This window comes from Aotus nancymaae, unplaced genomic scaffold (assembly GCF_030222135.1).
Source record: "Aotus nancymaae isolate 86718 unplaced genomic scaffold, 86718_ANA_hifiasm-v0.15.2.pri h1tg000049l, whole genome shotgun sequence".
Taxonomy (NCBI): domain Eukaryota; kingdom Metazoa; phylum Chordata; class Mammalia; order Primates; family Aotidae; genus Aotus; species Aotus nancymaae.
Window position 1 is genome coordinate 1539852 of NW_026988463.1, and position 23017 is coordinate 1562868.

The window sequence follows — 23017 nt, forward strand, 5'->3', positions numbered from 1 at the left end:
CAGATGCGCCCTGTCACCCTGCGTCCTCCGCAGATTCGCGCCGAGAGGCCGGCGGGGACCCACCCCAGAAGCTCCAAAACACCCGCGGCAGCTCCGCCTGGTTCCAGGAACTCGTGCTTGGGGCCACCTGGCTGGGCTGTGATCGCGTTTCGTTCGGGGCCGCGGCGACCGTGGCGAATCGGCGGTGGCGAATAGGTGGCACGGGGGTCTGAGCGCGCTGCAGTCACCCGGGATCCGGGTCCAGGTCGGGGGTCGGGGGTAGGGGTTCGGGGGTCGAGTTGGGCTCCGGATCTGGTTGGGTCGGGTCCAGGTCGGGTAGGGGTCCGGCCGGGGTCCGGGTACAGGTCGGCGTCGGGGGCTGGGTCCACGTGCGGGTCCTCTGGCCCCCAAACCGTGTTCCCCGTACGCGGTTTCTGAGGGGCAGAAGAATGGCGACGGGAGCCACCGGTCACCGCTCAGGGAGCCGGGAGGGCCAGCAGCTCCCGTGGGCCGGGTTTCCCGTTTTGGGTGCGAGGACGCGTGGGGCCGCCCTGTGCCCGGGCAACACTCACCGGCATCCCTGGCCTCCACCTCCCTCTCGCGCCAGTGGCACCCCCGTTGCGACAACTGAGAATGTCCCCTGGGCACAGTGGCCCGAGTTGAGAAGCCCTGCAGTGGCGGGTAGCGTGGGGGTCCCAGTGGAGGAGCGAACTCCGGGTGGAAACAGGCACTGCAGGGAAGGAGGCGAGACAGGAAGCCGCTGGGGACAGGGTCGGGTGGGACCCGGGGGCGAGGGGCATGGAGTCCCAGCGCGCTCACTGAGGGGCTTCCTGAGCGTGTGTGGATTAATTCCCTGCCCCAAGCTGAGCCCCGTGTCCACGCCACAGGTCGCCTTCCCGTCACGCCCAGGTCCGTCCTGCAGGATGGAGCCAGCACCCTCAAGGGTCCCACTCGCCGTCCGGGAAGCCATTCACGCCCTCTCGTCTTCGGAGGATGGCGACCACATCTTCTGCACCCTGGGGTCCCTGAAGCGGTATCTGGGTGAGACGGAGCGTCCAGCTCTCCCCGGGGAGAAGGAGGAGTTTGCCTCCGCCCACTTCTCGCGGGTCCTCAGATGTCTTGCCAGCAGGCTGAGCCCGGCCTGGCTGGAGCTGCTACCCGATGGCCGCCTGGAGGAGCTGTGGGCCAGCTTCTTCCTGGAGGGCCCCGCGGACCAAGCCTTCCTGGTGCTGATGGAGGCTATCGAGGGGGCCGCAGGGTGAGTGGGCTGGGCCCATCCTGGGGTTGCTTGTAGCCTTAGAAGTGATGAGAGTAGCTGGAAGGACTGGACCAGGAGGCTCTCTGAGGGGCCAGAGAGAGACCCTGCTCCTGGCTGAATCCCCAAACAGAGGAAGCGGTCTGTTCTAGCTCCTTTGCAATGGGAGGTACCTGCTGTCTCTCACAAAGTCCCTCCTTCGTTCCCTGTCCGGCTGTATCAGAGAGGGATGGGGTGGGAGTGTTCCCGTCCCAGGTGGCAGAGGCAGCCAGTCAGCTTGGGATGTTCCAGGTTTTCCAGGGCAGCATAGAAGCGTACCTGTCACGACACGTGTCCCGCGTGGACTCGCAGCCCCAGCCGGTTCCCAGGCTCAGCATCAGACCACACTGAGGTCCTTGCCAGGACGCTGTACCTTCGAGAAGCTGGGTTTTCAGAGGTTGCTGTGATCAAAGCAAGCGCCGAGTTACTGGTGTCAGCAGCAGGGGAGGAGTGTCCAGTGAGACCCCAGGCTGGAGCGGCCGCTCAGGGCCCGGAAGCTCTCGCATCCCGCTAGTGACTGCAGTTATTTAGGAATGGATGAACATATTTTCCCGTTTCGTGTGTGGTTTTGGACTTGGCGCTGGTTAAGCAGTTGGGGCTGCTGGTTCCTTGTGGCAGGACGGGGGCCCCAAGGATGGGGGTTGGGGGCTCTGCCCAACACGCCTGTGTCTTCAGCCCCAGCTTCCGGCTGATGAAGATCGTGCAGCTGCTGGCTAGGTTCCTGCGAGAGGGCCGGCTGGCGGTGCTCATGGAGACGCAGTGTCGGCAGGAGACGCAGCCCTGCTTCCCCCTGCTCCGGGAGACGCTGCTGGGCAAGGTGGTGGCCCTGCCCGATCACCTGGGCAACCGCCTGCAGCGGGAGAACTTGGCTGAGTTCTTACCCCAGAACTATTTCCGCCTGCTCGGCGAGGAGGTCATCCGGGTGCTACAGGCCATCGTAGACTCTCTCCAAGGTGAGGCCCTGCCTTGGGGACCCCCTTGTGACCCGTCTTGTTGGGCCATTGTCCCCTGCCACCCTTCCTGGTGCCTTACGGCCTCCGGAAACTCTGAAGTCTTTGGGTGTTGCCATCAGGCAGGTGGGGATGTCCCTGTTCTGGGCAGTAGTGACTGAAGGGCTTGTCCGCTGTGGGCTGAAGTCCGCTGGCCTCCTCTGCGCGAGCTTCTCCTGTCCCTGCAGCCACTGCTGGTTTCGGGGCCCAGCTATGCTGGACTCAAAGGTCTCAGGGCTGGCGGCAGACGCTGGCGCTGCCTGGAGAGTGGGCACTGTGGGAACGGCCTCGCCCACTGCTGGGCTTCAGGGCCCCATGCCCGTGCTCTCTCTGTTTTCCCTGGGGCAGGGCATCAGAAGGTGGCTGCCATAAGTGTGCATTTCAGTGGTGAGAAGGAGGCTGGGCCGGGGCCTGCACGGCACCAGAGCGTCTGCCTCTCCTGCAGGGTGACCCCTTGCTTCTCTCGCTTTTCCTGAGCTCCAGGCAACCGCTCAGACACAGGTCGAGCACGTGTGTCTGGCCTCCCCTTCCTGCTCCATGTGCTGCCCCGCCTTGTTCTGAAACTCCCTCCTTCACTGGGGCCGGCACCTGGGGTCCTGGAGCAGGCCCGTGCCCCCTCAGAGCCCAGGAGGAAGCCGGGCCCCTCAAGTCCCTGCGTGGTGCCCACCTGGCCCAGTCCCCCTCGCCTCACCTGGGGGTTCCTGCAGTGCCCTCCCGAGCCCCTCCTGTCTTTTCCGAACGTAGCCCTGGGTCGTAGCTGCTGCTCTGCATGGGCGGAGGGGTTAAGGAGGCTATGGAAACATCTGGGACATTCGTGGGACGCGTCACTTTCACGCACTCAGGGTTGGCCTGGGCTGTCCCTGTCCCCACGCGGCTCTGTGCCTGCTGCTCCCCCGCATCCCAGCTCTTCTCTGGAGCTGGCGTGGCCCGGCCCCTCCGGGTTCCCCACGTTCCCTGGCATGGACTCTTTCCCTGCGCGTGGCTGTGCTGGTGGCACTGCTTCTGTGTCTCATGCCTGGCTCAGGGCCCAGGCCTACCCTGTGTGGCCGACCCAACTTGGCCAGGTCCTGCCCGTGCCTCCTCTCCCTCCTTGGCAATGTCATACCTGTCCTGACCTTCTAGGATCATCGTGACAATTAAGTGGGCTAAGATGGATGAAGGTTTTTTTTTTCTGAGATGGAGTCTCACTCTGTTGCCCAGGTTGGAGTGCAGTGGCTTGATCTCGGCTCACTGCAACCTCTGCCTCCTGGGTTCAAGCGATTCTTCTGCCTCAGCCTCCCCAGTAGCTGAGACTACAGGCACGTGCCACCACGCCTGACTAATTTTTGTATTTTTAGTAGAGGCGAAGTTTCACTGTGTTGTGCAGGCTGGCCCCGAACTCCTGACCTTGTGATCCACCCGCCTCAATCTCCCAAAGTGCTGTGATTACAGGTGTGAGCCGCTGCGCCCGGCCGAGTGAAGGTTTTGAAGGGTTGTGATTGGCTGGTGAAGTTCCACACGCTCCTGTTGAGATTTGCTGGGATAGGCTGATTGGCAGCAGCCGGTGTTTTGAGTGAATTTTGCCTTCAGTTGGAGTCTGTCTGACCGAGGACAGCTCTCTCCACACTGAGTGTTCTTTTGCGCCCTTGTCCCCGGCCTCCTCAGCTGGTCTCCCTTTCTGTCCCAGGTGGCCTGGATTCCTCTGTGTCCTTTGTGTCCCAGGTCCTCGGGAAAGCTTGTATCCACGGGAGGCAGCGTGAGTAGAGCAGCGCCTTCCTGCCCACCTGCCCCGACCCTTGCACCCTGTCAGCCATCTCCAGAAGGCCAAGAATCCCTCCCTCCTGACCCTGGCTCTCTGTGGGGCCCCCTCGCCCGGCCTGTTCTGGGACCCTGCGGTCTGGGGCCCGGCTGTGCTGACTGGGGAGCTGCCGGGCTGTCCACGTCGGACCCGCACAGGCCCCGGACGCCCAGGCGGGTGCAGCTCCCCAAGCTCAGGGCCTCCATCTGTCCCCCCAGAGGAGATCCTGGGCGTGCTGGTGCCCCGGCTGGCAGTACTCACCCAGGGCAGCTGCCTGCATCAGCGCGTTTGCTGGCGCCTGGTGGAGCAAGTGCCGGACCGGGCCATGGAGGCGGTGCTGACCGGGCTGGTGGAGGCCGCGCCAGGGTAAGCAGCCAGCTCTCCTCCCTCGGACCTTGCTTCCTGGGTGAGGGTCTAGACCCCTGGGGCTGCCATTCCTTTACGTGGCTTCTCCTGGGCACTGTGCTGCGGCTGGCATGTCCGCGTCGGATCTGTGGGGTATGGATGGTGCCTCTCAGCTTCCGCATGTGCTGATGGTGACCTCTGCATCAGAGGGTCCCTTTTTCTTATGAAAATAGCATTGATGCTGTGAACACCCGCACCCTGCAGGCGCTTGCACCTTGGGCCACACACCCCGTCCTGTGCCTGTGGTCACTCCTTCACGGTGGCCTCCTCGCACACCGGTGTGCCAGTGCCGGGCTCCGACATGGGGGGCAGGCAGTGACTTGCTTCCCCACGTCTTTGTGCACCTGTGCGGGAGAATCAAGGGTGCATTCCTGGAGGCAGGACTGCTGGCCTTCTAACCCTTGCAAACCCTGCCAGCTCGCCTACCTTCTGAAGCCTCTCCTCCCCACTGAAGGTGTGATGAAGCATCTGTCTCTCCCAAAGCATTTCCTCCTTGTTTTTTTTTCTTTTTCTTTTTTTTGAGACGGAGTCACGCTCTGTCGCCCAGGCTGGAGTGCAGTGGCATGATCTTGGCTCACTGCAGCCTCCACCTCCTGGTTTCAAGCAATTCTCCTGCCTTCTTGTCCAGAGTAGCTGAGATTATAGGCACCCACCATCAAGCCCAGCCAAGTATCATATTTTGAGTAGAGACAGGGTTTCTCCATGTTGGCCAGGCTGGTCTTGAACTCTCAGCCTCAAGCGATCTACCCACTTTGGCTTCCCAAAGTGTTGGGATTATAGCCACGAGCCACCGCCCCCGGGTGCTTTGGCATTCTTGGTTCTGGGTGAGGGTGTGCGTGTTTAAAGGATCTGTAGTGTTTTCTCTGTGAGTTATATAAGCACATTCTACTTTACAGTTTGTTTTCGGGGGAGGGCATTGTGCGGAGAGACAGGGTCTTGCTCTGTCTCCCAGGCTGGAGTGCGGTGGTGTGATCATAGCTCACTGCGGCCTCCACTGCCTGCACTCACGCCACCTCCCCACCTCACCTCCAGAACAGCAGGCTCCTATATAGGCGTGTGCCATCATGCCCAGCTCAGTTTTAAACATTTTTTGTAGCAACGGGTCTCACTTTGTTGCCCAGGCTGGTCTCAAACTCCTGGCCTTAAGTGATCCTCCTTCCTTGGCCTCCGAAGTCCTTTTTTAGCTGTTGTCTCTGTGTGGAATTTTAGGTGATGGCTGAGGGAGAAATCCAGCCCTATGCTTTCACGCTGGCTGGAGAGACATGGGGCTCTTTCTGGAGCCCGTGACCTTTCACTTACTGGGACGGCTCTCTCAGTCTAGGCCAGGGTCTGCAGGCCACTTGGACAGAGTTCAGCCCACTGCATGTTTTTGTAAATAAGGTTTTTTGGCACCAGTTGCGTTCATCGGTTTACGTGTTTGGCTGCTTTCAGCTAGGGTGGCAGCGTGGAGTGTCTGCGACGTGACTCTGTGGTCCATAAACCCAGAACGCTTAGGCTCCGGCCCTTTGCGAAAAAGGTTTCTGCCCTGCCCTATATGAGGCACTGACCGTGGACCCGGTCAGAGCAGGGAAAGGAGGCCGCGGGTGTGGATCTGCCTTCGCCGTGGTGGGGGGACGCAGGTGCTCTCTGGGTTGTTGCATTTGTGCCCCGGAGAAGGGAGGATGGAGGCCCAGCTGAGGCTGTCAGAGGATGGAAGCAGAGGCGAGGCTGGGAAGTGGCAGGCCGGGGTCTGTGGATGTCGGAGTCCGTGCTCTCCCTCCTCCGTGCCGCTGAGGCCAGCTTGCGGCTCTGGCTTCCTGACTCTACCTTGCAGGCCTGAGGTCCTGTCGCGACTGCTGGGGAACCTGGTGGTGAAGAACAAGAAGGCCCAGTTTGTGATGACCCGGAAGCTTCTGTTCTTACAGTCCCGGCTCACGGTGAGGACGCTGGGGAGGCTGCGGGCTACGCCATCACAGCAAGAATCGCTGCAAAACATGGGGTGGAAGCAGGTGTCTGTTGGCTGGGAGGCACTGCACATGATTCGGGGGTGGCGCCAGGTGTCAGCAGGTAGTGGGTGTCCCCCTCCGCCCCATGACAGGCCCTGCTGTGATGGGCGCTGAGTGAGGGCTTCTCCTGTCCCTTAATCCTCTAGACCCCTGAGAAGCCATGCTCCCCAGCTGCGTCCTGTGCCAGGGGTTTGAGGGGTGGGCTGGGGTGGGTGGGGGATAGGTCAGGACACAGAGGAGGCCATGTGCTTCTGAGTCTCATGACTCCTGTCCCCATGGCCTGGAGCCGCCCGGGGTGGGCAAGCCAGGTCCCTTGCCCCGTGGCTTTGTTTTCACCAAGTGTCTGGGTGCACCCTGTGCCGAGCCCTTTCTTGGGTGCTGGGTATCTGGCATGGACAGGAGAGTGACTATTCTCCCTCGTGGCACCAGCTGCCCATGGCTCAGGAGGCAGACACAGGGCTGAGACGGGTGGCAGGAACCTTGCTGATGAGGCGCTTGGGTGGGGTGTGGCAGGGCCTGGCCCAGAGGTGTGGGCAGGTGGCCTCTGAGCACTGGGTAGGAGTGGCTGGGCTGGCCTGAGTTGGCCGGGGGCCTGTGCTGTGGTGAGCAGGAGGGCAGGGAGGAGGTGTGAGGCCGGGGCAGCCATGTCCAGACAGCCTGAGGCCCCTTTGTGTTGGGGAGGGGCAGCTGCAGGGTTTGCCTAGAGGCAATTCAGCCTGGCTCCCATGTGAGGTCAGAGGTGGAGGGTTCCGGGGGGAATGGACTCAATCCCACCTGGCCACAGGGTAGTGAAGTACCCACAGCCTGAGGCGGGAGGGTGGAAGTCACTAGCTCAGTCCTCTTGCAGCCCAGCTGTGACTCGTCACTCGGCATGGGGATGGGGAGAGATGGCCCCCAGCAGACCCCTGAGGAGGAGCATGGAGGCCGTCCTGTGCAGGTCTCTAAAGCTTTTGAGGCGGCATCTTGCTGTGCTGCCCAGACTGGAGTGCAGTGGTTTGATTGTGGCTCCCTGCAGTGTTGACCTCCCAGCTCCAGTGATCCTCCTCCTCAGCCTCCCCAGTAGCTGGGACTACAGGCGCACACCACCATGTGCAGCTAATTTTTAAAATGTTCAGTAGAGATGGGGTCTTCCTATGTTGGCCAGGCTGGTCTGGAACTCCTGAGCTTCAGTGATCCACCTGCCTCGGCCTCCCACGTGCTGGGCTGACAGGTGTGAGCCAGCGTGCCCGGCCTGAGGTCACAGCTTGCTTCACTGTCTTCTCCTTTGCTCACATGAGAACTTAAGATGGCGAGACCTCGCCTCACCACAGCAGCAGCTGCATCCCACATTTTTATATGAAAGCGTTTTATCATGTTCAGTTCAAAGTTTGAGGCGGGCGGATCAGTAAGCCCAGGGGGCAGCTTGTGCAGGAGGGGTGGGGCCCTGCATTCCAGGAGGCAGCAGGCCCTGTGCTCCTTGTCCTTCTGCTGCCCCTAGCCCGCTCCCAGTCCTGGCAGGGGTCTTGACCTTGGGAGCCCCAGGCTGGCCAGGCGGCGGCCCCAGCCCAGTGGATGGGACATCTGCTTTTGTTGCAGACGCCCATGCTGCAGAGCCTGCTGGGCTACCTGGCCACGGACAGCCAGCGGCGCCCTCTCCTGCTGCAGGTAGGAGCCTCTAGCTCTCCGTCCTGCGAGGCCCTGGGAGAAGGCTGTGCGGGGATCACCCTGGGGGCGGGGCAGGGTGAGGCTGGCTGGGCTGGGGCCACAGATCCCCCAGGGTGGCTGTGGGCCTGGTGGGGACGGCCTGGCCCCGAGCCCCACACAGTCCTGGACCGTACTGCCTGCCAGGTGCTGAAGGAGCTGCTGGAGACGTGGGGGAGCAGCAGCGCCATCCGGCACACGCCCCTGCTGCAGCAGCGCCACGTCAGCAAGGCCATCCTCATCTGCCTGGTGCACCTCAGGGAGCCGGAGCTGCGGGACAGCCGTGATGGTGAGCAGGTGGTTCGGGCTCCCCCACCGGCCCCGGGCACCCCCAGGTGCTCAGGAGCCTGTGCGGTGCTTGCAGAACTGCTGGCCAGCATGATGGCGGGTGTGAAGTGCCGCCTGGACAGCAGCCTGCCCCCCGTGCGCCACCTGGGCATGATCGTTGCCGAGGTCATCAGCGCCCGGATCCACCCCGAGGGGCCTCCCCTGAAATTCCAGGTGAGCTGGCCGCCCCCTGCACGTCCCCGTGTGGCTGGTCCGGGTCTCCCGGGTGGCTGCCATCCCGCCCCAGGTTCACCTCCCCTTCCCAGGGGCCAGACTTGCAGAAGGTCCGTGTTGGCTTCTCACAGGGCTGAGGCTGGAAGCTGTGGCAGGCTCAGGCCTGGGCTCCTGGGGCCACACAGGGGCAGGGTGAGCACATGTCCCCCGGGAGGATTGCCAGGACACATTCACAGACTCTCTCTAGATGGGGGTGTGGCGGGGGCTGGGGTTAAGGGAGCTGCCCCTTCGGTTTGTCCATCCCGGGCTACAAGGCAGCCAGGTTGCTTCAGATCCGTGGCTGTGGGTGTTGGCCCCTCTGCTGCCCTCTGCCTGGCGTGGGTGCCGCCTGCCTTCAGGCTGTGGAAGTGGCGGCCTGTCCTCTTATCTGCTGAGACCCTGGGATCCTCTCAGGGGCATTTGCCTGGGTGGGGGGTCCCAGCTAGGGCCGCAGGCCCCCAGCTTTGAGCACACCCAGTACTACCCTTTGCCTGAGGTGGCCTCTTGGAAAGTTGCTTTTAAAAAGACACCTGGCTGTCCCGGGCCCGGCCACTGAGTGATTCGGCTGCAAAGGAGGCTGCAGCGGAGAGTGGCTCCAGCAGCTCCGTCCTGAGAGGGCGCTGCAGCCTGGGGGTGCCGCTGAGCCTGCCCGTGCCCCTGCCCCTCTGCTGCAGTATGAAGAAGATGAACTGAGCCTCGAGCTGCTGGCCCTGGCTTCCCACCAGCCTGCGGGTGACGGCGCCTCAAAGGCAGGGTGAGGGTCTCTGCACCCCGGGACCCACTGCGTGCACGTCTTGTCGCTCTGCATTCTGCCGCTGGGACGGGAGGGGTGAGAGCCTTTCTTTCGGTCCCACGAGTCCTGAGACCAGAGGCTGGAGGGAACCCTGAAGGATTTGTTCCTTGTTTCCTGAAAGCACGTCCCTCGCTGCAGCCACAGCAGAGCCCCCTGCAGAGACTCCCGCAGAGATCGTGGATTGCGGTGTACCCCAGGCACGGCTGGCGGGCTCTGACTCGGAGCTGGACAGGTAAGGGCTCTCCCGGCCAGGTGGGCAGCGTGCAGGAGGCTGGGAGGCGAACCCCTTGTCCTCCGAGCTGCGGCCCGTGGGGCTCCCTGCCTGCTCCGCCCTTGTCCTCCGTCGTCATGTGGGCACCCACAGCTCCCAGCTCTGTAGGCACAGGGGCTGAGGCCAGTGCTGTGTCTCTGGGAGGAGGGAAGGGTTGGCTCTGCTGCTCAGCGCTTCCTCTCACGGGCTGTGGGCTGTTGCCGTCTGCTTTGCCTTCCCACAGTGATGATGAGTTTGTCCCGTATGACATGTCAGGGGACAGAGAGCTGAAGAGCAGCAAGGCTCCTGCCTACGTCCGCGACTGCGTGGAAGGTAGGCACGGGCCCCGGGTGCCGACTGTGCCGCTGGCTCTTGCCGGCTCAGGGTCAGCGCCGAGGCTGACCGAGGCCTGTCTGGGTTCCGTGCAGCCCTCACCATGTCTGAGGACATAGAGCGCTGGGAGGCGGCCCTGCGGGCCTTGGAGGGCCTGGTCTACAGGAACTCCACAGCCACTCGGGAGGTGAGTTGAGACAGGAGTGGGTGGGAAGCCCAAAGTGGTAGCTCCCCGAACGCTGTGTTCTGGCCACTGAGGGTGACATCTGGCTCCTGTGTGTGACTCAGGGCTGCTGCCTTTCCTGGAAGGCCTGCGGCCTGGGGCTTCTGCAGGGGTGGGTATCTGAGCCGGCAGGTTTCCCAGACTTCACCTCTGTGTGCAGGTGAGCGTGGAGCTGGCTAAGGTGCTTCTGCATCTGGAGGAGAAGACCTGCGTGGTGGGATTTGAGCGGCTGCGCCAGAGAGCCCTGGTGGCTGTCACGGTCACAGACCCAGCCCGGGTGAGTCTCCCCATTGGTGGCCCTGGCCAGTGCAGGCACAGCAGGAAGCGCGGGGAGCTGCGGTGCCTGAGGCTCTGTCCCGGGCGGAGCTGGCTGTGCAGTGCCTGGAGGTTGCCCCAGCAGCCCCTGGGTCCCAGACCACAGCAGCCTCTCTCCTGCCCCTTTAGGTGGCTGACTACCTGACCTCGCAGTTCTACGCCCTGAACTACAGCCTCCGGCAGCGCATGGACATCCTGGACGTAAGTCCCTCCAGGCCCCTCGGTCCCCCTGGTCTGGCCCAAGGTGCCCTAAGCTGGGGTGAGGGGGCTGCCAAAATCCGGGTCTCCTTGTCGCTGGACCCGAGAGGCTCGTGCAGGCCTGTGTGCTGCCTTCACGAGTGACCGTGTAGGACTCAGCAGTGGGGGAGTCAGGGCTTCCGCGGCCCAGTGTTTTGTTTCTTTAAAATCACAGCTTTACTGACAGAATCAACACACCGTAAAATTCACCACTTTAGGTAACATGTGTGCTGTGCAGATAAGGGAACATTATATAGCAATGAGAAAAAAAAATTCAAATCACAGCACTAGGAGGCTGAGGCGGGAGGATCGCTTGAGCCCAGGAGTTCAAGACCAGCCTGGGCACCACAAGAGACCCAATCTCTATTAGCTGAGTGTGGTGGCGTGAGGCTGTGGTCCCAGTTACTCAGGAGGCTGGAGTGGGAGGATCCCTTGAACCCAGGAGGTCGAGGTTGGAGGGAGCTGTGATAGAGACTGTCTCAAAGGTAATGAGACTGCTGCGTGCTGCCGCACAGTGAACCCTGAGAATGTTTAGTTAAAGCAGCCCCAGGGCCCTGCGTGTCATTCCGTTTCCCTCAAGTGCGCCATCCAGAGGAGCCGGGTCACAGAGAGCAGATGGGGATGCGGAGTGAGTGTTTCACGGGCTGGAGCCTCCGTCTAGGGAGGGAAGGAGTTCTGGCGAGATGGCAGCGATGACTGCCCAACACGGATGTAGTTACTGATGCCGTGGAGCTGTGCGCTTAGAAATGGTTAAAATGGGTGGGGCGTGGGGCTCATGCTTGTCATCCCAGTGCTGTGGGAGACCAAGGTGGGAGGATCGCTCAAGCCCAGGAATTTGAGACCAACCTGGTCAACACAGCAGGACCCTTTTCTCTCTACCAGAAGAAAATCAGCCGGCTGCGGTGGCGCCTGTGGCCCCTCTACTCTCGAAGCTGAGGTGGGAGGATGCGTAAGCCAGGAGGTCAAGGCTGTAGTGAGCCATGATCCCACCACTGCCCTCCAGCCTGGGCAATAGAGCAAGACCCTGTCTCTTAAAAAAAAAAAGGCAGGGGAGGGGTTAACGTGGTAAAACTTGTATATATTTTACCACAATTAAGCAAAAAAGACTAAGAAGGTGAGGTGGAACCGGCTGTAACTAATTCTGAAGTGCACGCTGGGAACATCCTGAGTGTCATGCAGCCGCCCCATCCAGTCCCACAGCGTCCCCATCGGCAGCCGCTCCCCTGCCCAGGCTGGGAGCCTCCTGTGTGGGCACTGGCCTGTTGAGAAGGTGTCCTAGAGATGGCGGCGCGCCCTGAGGTCTTGGGCGCCTCCTCCGCAGACATGCTCTGAGGGCCACCCACCCGTGGCATGTGCCACTGCAGCGTTGGTTTTGCTGAGGCCAGTTCCTGGGGGAAGGGCGTGTGGCTCTGGCGTGGCGGGACTGTGTGGCCTTGGGATGAGGCCAAGCTGGGCCCTGGGCGTGTTCTCACCTCTGGGAGCACAGAGCCCACCTTCCCCACCTTCCCGCCCACCAAGGTGCGGTCACTCTTGAGATTCAGGGAAGTGACTTTTCTCCTTGTTCCCAGTACACACCTTTTCCTCAGACTGTGAGGGCCACTGGGCCTGTTTCTGACCTGGGGCTTCGGCGATGATTTGACTGTTGGGATATGTTCTTCTTGGAGCAATGGTAGCTGCCCTGGGTCTGTCTCCCTCCAGGTGCTGACTCTGGCTGCACAGGAGCTGTCGGGGCCTGGGTGCCTCAGGAGGGCTCCCCAGCCTGGCTCCCCGAGTCCCGGTACCCAGTGCCTGCAGGTGGCAGCTGCCTCTCAGCCTGGTAGTGCTGTGGCGTCCGACTGGCGGGTGGTGGTGGAGGAGCGGATCAGAAGCAAAACCCGGTGGCTCTCCAAGGTTCGTGGGCGCCTGGTCAGCTCCTCACAGGCATGGGGACCACAGGCAGGCAGGAAAGGCGATCAGACACCTTCAGGCACGGTCTCCAGCGAGGGCGGCCGCATTTGCTGGGGATGGTGCCTGCGCCAGGATTCCTGGAAGGCTGGGTCTGTGGTATGCACTGAGGAACGGGACCCTCGCTGCAGGAGACCCAGATGGGGCTCGGGGGCGCTCTAGAAACAGGCGCCCTGCTGGGTGCTCTGTCCTCACAGCCCATGTAGGCCAAGGGTGGTCTTGCCCCACCCTATGGTGTTTGGGGTGTCTGGAGATTGGTTGTCGCTGTGGTGGGTGGAGGCCAGGGAGGCATCCTGCCATGCCCAGGGCAGCCCCCACATGATGCTCCTCCAGCCTTAATGTCCTGCCTGCAAGGTTGGGAACGCCTGGTCCCAGGTCCAGGCACTGGCTGTGGAGCCGGAGTCCCATCACCAACCCCACGGGGCCTGGGAGCTGGGCGGGGGCGGAGGAGCAGCCGGGCAGGCGAGGTGAGGCTGGAGTCCGAGAAGCTCTGTGGGATCCTCGCAGGCGGGGAGGGCTGGGGGTGGGGCCAGCTGCTGGGCCTGCACGTCCGTGAGCACCGTGTGTGTCCGGCAGGGTGGCCCGAGGCAGGGCCCGGCAGGCAGCCCCAACAGGTTCAGCTCCGTGGCCGGCCACTTCTTCTTTCCCCTCCTTCAGCGCTTTGACAGGTGAGTGGGTTTTCCGTGGGCCTGTGGACGTTGGGGACAGAGACCCTGGACATACTCCAATGGCCATGAGGCTTCCAGCTGGGCTCTGAGTAGGCTTGGGTGTGAACAGGGTCGCAGCTGTGCTGTGGTTTTTGAAGCCTGTGTTAAGTGTCAGGGAACATTCTGCGTGGTTCCTCCGCAGTTCAGCTTTGCTGTGAGGTGCCAGGTGTCTGCTTTGATGCTGGGCTTGTGGCATGGCTGCTAGTGCTGCCCGTGCGTGAGCAGCGCCATCACCCACTGGCCCCTGCCCGCCGCCTCCTGCCTCAGCCAGCGCTGTGCTGGCCCAACGTTCAGGCTGTGAGGCTCTCGGGACAGCAGAGAAGCGCTGGGCCTGGGTCATGGCACAGCAGGGTGGGGGTCTTGGTGTTGGGAACTCCTGGCCCCGGTGGGCGTGTGCCAGGCAGCCCTGTAGGATGAGTGGCCACCTGGAAACACTTGCTCCTATAGTCTTGGTGCAGGCAGGGCGGTGAGTGCAGGAGGAGAGGCTGTGTGGGGCCCCCTCAGTCTCTGCGGTGGCCCAGGAAGTTGGGGAGCCGGGCCTGAGACACCCGCTGCACCTTGGGGTCTATCCTGTGCTCTAGGCCTCTGGTGACCTTCGACCTCTTGGGTGATGACCAGCTGGTTCTCGGAAGGCTGACGCATACCTTAGGGGCCCTGATGTGCCTGGCTGTTAACACCACGGTGAGCCGGGAGAGGTTGCCGGGCACTGGCCTGTGCTGCCCGTGGGGCAGGAGTACTCCTCGGCCTCACCTGCACCTGGGGACAGGTGTCCGAGGGAGGGCTGCCTGTATGGGCCCCTGGGGAGCATCCCCTCGGCTGTCAGCCACCGTGGGTGCTAGGGTGTGGGGACAGCGTGGGGACCCCAGCCGACTGTCGCTCTGCTGGTGTCCAGGTGGCTGTGGCCATGGGCAAGGCCCTGCTGGAATTCGTGTGGGCCCTTCGCTTCCACGTCGATGCGTGAGTGGCTTGTGGGGCTGGGTCAGGCCAGGGGTGCATGTAGACACAGGGGTCTCATAGTGGGGGCCCCAGGGAGTCTTGAGGTGGCTGAAAGGCAGCCTGGCCTGGTACTTCCCGAATGGGAAATGTGCCAGGCAGGGCCGCAGCGTGGGTGACCCACCGCACTCGGGGGGAGTGGTAGGTCTCCCTGGCCTGGGGGTGGTCCCTGCCGCTCCCCTGCCAGGCTCAGCCCCTCTCCTTCCCGCTGGCAGCTATGTGCGCCAGGGCCTGCTGTCGGCGGTCTCCTCCGTCCTGCTCAGCGTGCCTGCGGTGCGCCTGCTGGAGGACCTGCCGGACGAGTTGCTGGAAGCCCGGTCCTGGCTGGCGGGTGAGTGTTGGCACCGGTGGTGTGTGTGGCGCGGCTCCTGCAGACCGGACCTGGGCCAGCTGGCTGAGAACTGGGCCTTTCGTCTGGGGGGCACATGCCTCTTGCAGGTGTCCAGAGGTGCATGGCGGCCCCAGTGTGGGGAATCCAGAGCCTGGTTTCTGTCGCGGCCGCTTCGGGAATCCTGCACGGGAGACAAGGGAAGACGCCCCCCTCTGCAAATGGGTTTTCTTCCAAGAAACCCCACCTCCAGGGGCCACCAGCACAGCCCAGCGAGCCCAGAGCCCCTCCCCCAGGCTCACCCGGGGCGCGTTTTGCCACTTGGCTCCCTTCCACGTGTGTTCTTTTCAATGTAGACTTAGTTTTTTGACACAGGGTCTTGCTCTGTCATTCAGGCTGGAGTGTAGTGGCATGATCTTGGCTCACTGCAGCCTCAATCTCCTAGACTGAAGTGATCCCACCTCAGCCTCCTGTGTAACTGGGACCACAGGTGCATGCCACCACAGCCTGATAACTTTTACATTTTTTTGTAGAGACAGGGTCTTGCTATATTGCCCGGGCTCAAGCAATCTGCCTACCCAGGCCCCTCAAAGTGCTGGGATTACAGGCATGAGCTCCTTTGCTCGGCCCTTGTAAAAGTCAGTTGTGAATGTTGTGACCTTTGGCCTGTAGGTACTTGAGCTGGGCCTAAGGACGGGCCACCAGGACCCCTTGGGCCCACACAGGCAGAGTGTGCAGGCTAGAGGTGCGGCCACCCCAATTGCTGGCCGCTTTCCTCCTTTGTCCTGACCCAGGACCCTGCTGGCCCCCCGAGCCCCCGCCCACCTCCCTGGCTCCTCCGGCCGTGCAGTTGCCGGCACAGTTTTTTGGTTCTCTGCCTTTGTGGTCCAGTGATTGGTATATGGGGTCCTCAGGGTGGCTTCATGGACGCCGCCTCTTCCATGTTCGTCAGGAGGGTCCCAGGTAATGCAGGTCCTTCCCGGGGACTTGTGCTCAGGCCTCCATGCTGGGGGACACTGGGGGTGCTTGTGGTGAGTCACCTTTCCCATGGGGCTGGGCTGTGTGCCTGTTCTGCCCCTGCCATCCCTCCTCTCCCCACCTGGGCACAGTGCCAGCCTGTCGGGTGTGAACAGGTGTTTCCCGTGGGGAATGGAGCCCGTGAGTCTCTGGGGATGGCCAAGGAACAGAGCATAGGACTGATGGACAGGGGAAGGATGGCCCAGCTCTGCCCTGTCCCCTCCCAGGACCTATGCTTAGGGTGGCCGTGAATGTCTTCCCACGGATTAGCTGGAGGGTCCTTAGCCCAAAGTGCAGGGGTGCTGTGCTGGGCTTGCTTCTTTCAAGGGGGGTAACGCCCCCAGACGCCGGTCCCTTGGAGCCACTGCCCAGCTCCTCAGTGTGCTCTGGCCCACTTGCTCTGCCCGGAGGAAGAGAGGTCCCCCTTGGCCAGTGGAGCTGCTAATGGGGCTGGATGGGCAGGCATACTCCCTGCAGTCCCCGGGCCGCCTCCTTCCCCAGAGACTGGGTGCCTGCAACAGAGTCGTCTGGGGGCCTTGGGGGCCTGAAGCACCAGGAGCAGCAGGGGGTGTGGCCCTTAGCTGGTCCCTTTCCACTCAGGGCAGGCGGGATCTGGGCAGGGTGCCCTCCTCATAGGCACTTCCCCCGAGGATTACAGGTGCCCTCCTCACCCTGAGATTCTAGCCCAGTTTGGGGAGGAGCTGTGGCTAGCAGAGCCCCCAAGGCTCCCTGGGACCCCAGGCTGCAGGAGATCTTGGTGAGGGCCCAGCACTGCGGGCAGCCAAGGGCTCTGGCTCTGACCCTGGGGGGCAGTGTGCCATCCCAGATGCCCAAGAGGCCTCCCCACTGCTGGGTGGCACCTCCCGACACCCACCACCCGGATTTCTGGGGTTTTCCACCTCTGACCGCAGCCCGTATCTGCCATCCGGCACAGAGCAGGCCCTGCCTGTGTTCCCAGGCTGTGTCTCACCCCAGTCCCTGGCCCCGGCCCCTTCCCATGGCAGCCACCTGTCCCACATGCAGCTTAGGGCAGCCCTCCACATACAGTGTGGCCCACACAGAGCCTGTGGCACGCAGGACATGGGCCTTGGGGTGGGTCTGGGCTCACTGCAGACCCAAAGCCCCCTTTCTTCAATGGAGTCAGGCCTGGTGGGGCTGGTTCAGGCAGACTGAAGAGGGAAGGAGGGAGAACGCGCCCCGGACTCTGCCTCAGCCTTGCTTCTCACTCTCGTCTGGCAGATGTAGCCGAGAAGGATCCCGACGAGGACTGCAGGACACTGGCACTCAGGGCCCTGCTGCTTCTGCAGAGACTCAAGAACAGGCTTCTCCCGTCCGCGTCTCCCTAGTCCCTGGAGGCCTCCCTAGGCCCACCCCCGCCAGCAGCAAGGAAGCCGGCAGCAGCCCGGAGCAGCGGAGCCAGGCTTTGTAGCGAGGCCAGGTCTGCGGCAGCATCCGGTACGGAGAGTGCAGATGCAGGAAGGCCTGGCCTGCCGCTATTTATAGTGCAGCAAGTCTGCTAAAAATACACTGGGCCTGGGCACTGCCCACCGGGACATGGCAGCCTGGACGTGGGGCTGGGGCCGGGACTACAGGTGCTGCTGGCGGGGTTGACTCCTCCAGTGAGGGCAGAACCAGGCTGGCAGGAGGGGAAGATGGCATAGATGCTGCTCAGAGCCCCTGAGGCGCTCCTTTGAGAGCCTCCAAGCATGACAGAGCAGCTCCCGTCCCAGGTTCCTGGGCTTAGCGCTGTATCCCCAGGAGAACAGGAGGGAGCTCCAAGACCAGAGCATAGTTGTTCTGCTCACAGCCCAAGCAGGCCTGTGGTCCTGGATGGGCTTGTGGGGTGGGGTGGGACAGGGCACGCGCTCTCAGAAATAAACTACTTTATTAGAATTAAATGAGTGTTGGTGGCTGGTGGGCAGAGCCTAGCAGGGGCTGTGGCCACGAGGATCTGGGTGTCCCAGCTGTTGCCTGGGAGCCGTGGGCCCTGCAGGAGTATGAGGAGGATATGCTGGGAACTGGGGGACAGGTGCCTCAGGCCTCCAGCTGCAGCCTCCATTCCTGAGGTTCTAGGAGTTTCTCAGGCTTTACAATGTATAGTTCGGAGACTACGATGGAAGAGTGAACCCGACTTCCTTTAAAGGAACGTATCCAAAAATCTACTGGAGCTGCTGGGCACCCAGAGGCAGGTGGGGCGGAGCGAGATGCAGATGGGTCACCCCTCCCGGCCCGGGCCACGGCATCCTCCCTCAGCTCTCTTGCGTATTCCAACATAGACATGGATTTTCCCAGCAAAAAACCTGGCTGTGCTGCAGCTGACCACTGGAAAATTCTAGAAGATGCCTTCCTGCAGCAGCACGCCGGCCCCAGGGCCCAGGCCCGTCAGGGGTCATCATCTGCCTCTTCCACCACCTCCTCGTCCGGCTCCCTGGGGTCCTCCATGCTGTTGTGTCGGACCTGCTCGGGCACGGCGCGCGTCAGCGGGAGACCCAGCCCCCGGTGCACGGCCTCCACAGCCCATGGGCTCACGTAGTAGGACATGTTGGCTGCGGGAAGCCGCCGCCGCATCTCCTCCAGGAACCTGTAGGCCTGGGGGCAGAGGAGCAGCTGTTACTCAGCTTTCTTGAACAACCACGGCTCTCTGCCCTCAGGCCAGCACGGACTGCTGCCCCTGAAGGCAGTTGGGGGCGCCTCCCCACTGGACGACATGGGGTGCACTGAGGCTTCCCAGCGGTGATCGGGGGATGCGGTGCCATGGACGGTGCTGTGTGTGGACTGTTAACAGGAAGCTGCAGTCAGCATTTCATCTGGAAATGCAGAGCCAGGGCCCTGGAAAGTCCCTTAGCAGCTGTGCGCAGGAGCCTGCCCACCCTGCATGCGCGGCAGAGCCTCCTGGGGAGCCCTAGGCTCTGCGTTTTGCCCTCAGTCTTAGGAGAGGACATGCGTGTCAGACTGGAGGGCAGGCAGCAGTATCTAGTGGTTTGTCTTTTTTTTTTTTTTTTTGAGACAGAGTCTCACTCTGTTGCCCAGGCTGGAGTGCAATGGTGTGATCTCGGCTCACTGCAACCTCCGCCTCCCAAGTTCAAGAGATTCTACCGCCTCAGCCTCCTGAGTAACTGGGACTAGCATTAGTAGTCCCAGTTACTCAGGAGGCTGAGGAGGGAGAATCATGCCTGGTTAATTTTTGTATTTTCAGTAGGGACGGGGGGTTTCACCATGTTGGCCAGGATGGTCTCGATCTCTTGACCTTGTGATCTGCCCACCTCGGCCTTCCAAAGTGCTGGGATTACAGGTGTGAGCCACTGTACTTGGCAAAAGATCTTAGTATTTCTTAAAGATCATAAAACTCTTAGAGCAGTTTTATTTTGGACAGGGACAGTTAGAAGTAGGATATAAAAAACAAATATATGAATGTATCTATAAAGATCATGAAAGGTTAAGCTATGAAGATATTAATAAGCTTGCTGGCTGGCTCCCATTACCTGGCAGTGGACCCATATTTTAGGAAGGCCTCTGCTGGTGTGGGCTGGTGGAGTGCAAGCCTTCTACGCAGTCTCAAGTGAGAGGGTGAGGGCAAACATCTACACATGAAAACTGCTTCCTTAGATGTTGACAAACCACCTGCCATGTGCCAGGCACAGTGCTGGGGACACAGGACGTAAGGACACAGAACAAGCTCAGGTAATGCTGTAGTGAGGAGCCCAGGCCAGGCCGAGGTCTTGCAGGGCAGAATTCAGAGAAGGGCTGGCACAGGGCGGGAGGGAGAAGGAGTTAACCAGGGATGAAGAGGGACCCTGTGGTCAGAAAGGGCCTGTGTCACCTGATATAACCAGAGCCCAGCATGTGTGACTGCTCTGCAGAGCTGCCTTCAGAGAGGGCAATGAAGCGGTTTCCAGAAGGCATGCAGACGGTGCGGAGGATGGGTGAGGGGCAGAGGATGGGCGAGGGGCTGAGGAGTGGGGTGGGCAGGAGAGTGGAGACAGAAATGTTGCCAGGGGTCTTGGCCCCTGAAGATGTTCAGCACCCAGCATCAGAAGTGTGTACGGCTTGGCTCTGAAGGTGATGGGAAAGCAGATCGGATGTGGGAGCCGAAGCCTGGGGTGAGGTGTGTATACGTGACCCGGGAGGCGCTGCTAAAATAACAGTGAGGGTGTACGTGCACCTGGGCTTTCTTGGTTTAGCTGGCCTTTCCCGTTTCTTTCTCTTTTGTATTTCGAGTTACTAAATCCCATAGGTTTCCAGCAACCATAGAGACAGTAAAGAACTTTGGGAGCCGAGGCGGGCGAATCACGAGGTCCGGAGTTCAAGACCAGCCTGGCCAACATGGTGAAACCCCGTCTCTACTAAAAACAAAAAAATTAGCTGGGTGTGGTGGTGCATGTCTGTAGTCCCAGCTACTCAGGAGGCTGAGGCAGCAGAATCACTTGAATCCGGGAGGCAGAGGTTGCAGTGAGCCAAGATCATGCCACTGCACTCCAGCCTGGTGACAGAGTGAGACCGTCTCAGAAAAAAAAAAAGTTGGTGACCTATTTAAAATGTGGATTTTCTATTATTATTTTTTTTTTTTTGAGACAGAATCTTGCTTTGTCGCCAGGCTGGAGTGCAGTAGTGCGATCTCTGCTCACTGCAACCTCCGCCTCCCAGGTTAAAGCGATTCCCCTGCCTCAGCCTCCCGAGTAGCTGGGATTACAGGCGTGCACCACCACACCCAGCTAATTTTTTGTATTTTAATAGAGATGAGGTTTCACCATGTTGGCCAGGATGGTCTCGATCTCCTGACCGCGTGACCTACCCACCTCGGCCTCCCAAAGTGCTGGGATTACAGGTGTGAGCCACTGCGCCTGGCCAATTTTCTGTTGATTTTGAGGATAGGCCGGGTGTGGTGGCTCTCACCTGTAATCCCAGCACTTTGGGAGGCCAAGGCGGGCGGATCACAAGGTCAGGAGATCGAGACCATCCTGGCCAACGTGGTGAAACCCCATCTCTACTAAAAAAAAAAAAAAAAAAAAAAAATTAGTCGGGCACGGTGGTGCATGCCTGTAGTCCCAGCTACTCGGAAGGCTGAGGCAGGAGAATTGCTTGAACCTGGGAGGTGGAGATTGCAGTGAGTCGAGATTCTGCCACTGCACTCCAGCCTGGGCAACAGTGTGAGACTCCGTCTCAAAAAACAAACAAAAAAAAATTTGAGGATATAGCAGTCTTGGCATCTCTCGAGTCCAATTTTGCTTTTATGCATAAAACCATAGTTCTCCAAGAAAGAGAGACCCTGTTGGAGCAGAATGTGGTGGTGCACACCAGCTGCTAAGGAGGATCGCTTGAGCCTGGGAGGTGGAGGCTGCAGTGAGCCATGACTGTGCCACTGCCCTCCAGCCTGGGCGACAGAGCAAGACCCCTTCTCAACACCAAACCAACAAAAAGCAGCCTTATTAGGAATGGACTGAGTTATTTTTTCCCAGCAGGAGAAGGGGTCAGTGAATGGAAGTGAAAGGGCGCAGAGGGGAGTGAGCACCTGGGTCAGGAAGTCTGTGTCTCATGGAGTTGACCTTTCGGCCCTGAGGAAGGGCCACTGCCAAGGAGCTTTCCTGTGAAATCTGGAGACTGCAGCCTTGGGAGGCTGACACATTCGCCAGCATGTTTCTGAAGTGAATGTGTGGATCCTCAGTTTGTGAGCGCCCGGGAACGAAGGGAAAGACAATGAGTGGGCGGGTGGCACTGCAGGCATCGGGATAGTTGCAAGGCCTGGCGAATGCAGGGGCGGGATTCTGTGTTGGCTACAACAGAATTACGACTAAAACAGACTCAGAAGAGAGGCTTCCGACAATGGCAGCAGGACTCATGAGAGCAGCCCTCCCCTTAGCGACAACAGACCTATGGAAAGGCACTGGGGCAACTGCGAGCAGGCCAGCGCTGGGACAGGGTGGCACTGGGCGGGCTTCCTGCTTCTCACAACTTTCTGCCAAGTCAGGGCCAGCGTGGGCATCAGAGAGGCATGTGGAAGCCTGCCCTCTTCCAGGCTTAAAGAACCAGAATCAACTTTTTTGTTGATCACAGCAGCCGGAATGTGAAGGAGGAATTTGTGGATACAGCAAGTCATAGAGGGGAGCCCAAATCCTGAACGTACACTGCCCTCATCACTGCCTTGTACACTGCCTGCGCATGAGGCAGAGGAGGCACAGACTTCAAGACAGCCAGCTCAAGCTGAAAGCAGGGCTTTCAGCTGCTATCTACCACAGACCAAAGAGTTTAGACTCTGAGCTGAGCAAAGGTGATTGCCTACTAAAACAAACCAAAAAAAGCAATACTCGTTGGAATCACATAATAGAATCCAGAGTCTCTACAACGGATTATCCACTACGTCCATGATATGAACAAATGACTAGACGTAAGAAACAGGAAAATTTGATTCACACTCAAGAGGAAACGCAAATAATGGAGATCAATTCTACATGACCCAGATATTGGAACTAGTAGCAAAGATTATACAGCAGCAGTTACAACTGTACTCAAGGATATAAAGAAAAATACATTTTAAACAAAAAAGAGGGCATTTTAGCCAATAAATAATAAAAATAAGTGTAAATTCTAGGGCTGAAAAATACAAGCTCTAAAAACATTGCTGGAGAAGTTAACAGCAGATTAAAGATAGCTAAAGAGAGTCTGTAGATAAATACAAATGAATCCAAAGGACAGAAAAAAAAAAAAAACAGTAATCACAAATGTATGTCTACTGAATATGGAAGACCTAACATTTAACTGGAGTCCCAGAAGCAAAGGAGAAAGAGAATGAGGCAGAAAAATTCTGAAGGGAAAAAGCAAATTTTGCAAATGTGGTGAAACACATAAATATAGATCCAAAAAGTTGCAGATAAATAAAGTGAAAACACCTAGGAACATCATTATCACACTGCTGAAACCTAAATACAAACAGAATCATGACAGCAGCCAGTGTGTAGGAGATGCAGAGACACATGACACGTAAGGGCCCCACAGCCCACAGCCGACTTTTCCAGAAACAATGGAGGCCCAGACATAGGGAAAACATTCAAGTGCTGAAAGGAAAAAACACCTGTCCAATCAGGAATTTTTTTTTTTAAATCACGATCTTGCTCTGTCACCCAGGCTGGACTGCAGTGGTGCTACCACAGCTCACTGCAGACTCAACCTCCCGGGCTCAAGCAGTCCTCCCACCTCAGACTCCCAAGCAGCTAAGACTGCAGGTGCATGCCAC

The 23017-nt window shown here is 60.0% G+C and overlaps 2 protein-coding genes across 5 annotated transcripts in view; one reads left to right on the top strand and one right to left on the bottom strand.

Annotated features, from left to right (window-relative positions):
- The first annotated feature begins 169 nt into the window (after positions 1-169).
- TELO2 (telomere maintenance 2) lies at positions 170-18219 on the top strand. Of its 3 annotated transcripts, none has more exons than XM_021667189.2 (21): positions 170-244; positions 867-1237; positions 1949-2226; positions 3929-3997; positions 4258-4405; positions 6258-6360; positions 8005-8073; positions 8257-8398; positions 8474-8610; positions 9324-9403; positions 9564-9674; positions 9937-10025; positions 10121-10212; positions 10409-10525; positions 10693-10764; positions 12499-12690; positions 13321-13412; positions 14033-14132; positions 14344-14408; positions 14660-14775; positions 17029-18219. In XM_021667189.2, the coding sequence occupies exons 2-21, from the start codon at positions 903-905 to the stop codon at positions 17133-17135; spliced, it is 2514 nt and encodes an 837-aa protein (XP_021522864.1). In that variant the 5' UTR covers positions 170-244; positions 867-902; the 3' UTR covers positions 17136-18219. The 3 variants fall into 3 exon arrangements, with proteins under 3 accessions (XP_021522864.1, XP_021522863.1, XP_021522865.1); XM_021667188.2 differs by lacking the exon at positions 17029-18219 and adding an exon at positions 14883-15147; XM_021667190.2 differs by lacking the exons at positions 170-244; positions 17029-18219 and adding an exon at positions 14883-15147 and having other exon boundaries at positions 1179-1237; positions 1526-2226.
- IFT140 (intraflagellar transport 140) overlaps positions 16804-23017 on the bottom strand; it is a 105985-nt gene continuing 99771 nt past the window's right edge. For both annotated transcript variants that reach the window (XM_064362292.1, XM_064362293.1), the window contains one exon: positions 16804-18378. In XM_064362292.1, coding sequence (XP_064218362.1) covers positions 18172-18378 — 207 coding nt within the window. In that variant the 3' untranslated portion in view covers positions 16804-18171. The remainder of the gene's footprint in view (positions 18379-23017) is intronic.

Excerpts from the sequence above, each read along its gene's own strand:
- TELO2 (XM_021667188.2), top strand. The coding sequence starts at position 903 with ATGGAGCCAGCACCCTCAAGGGTCCCACTCGCCGTCCGGGAAGCCATT. Across the intron at positions 3,998-4,257 it reads TTGTATCCACGGGAGGCAGC|AGGAGATCCTGGGCGTGCTG; the intron begins GTGAGTAGAGCA and ends CTGTCCCCCCAG. Across the intron at positions 13,413-14,032 it reads CTCCTTCAGCGCTTTGACAG|GCCTCTGGTGACCTTCGACC; the intron begins GTGAGTGGGTTT and ends CCTGTGCTCTAG.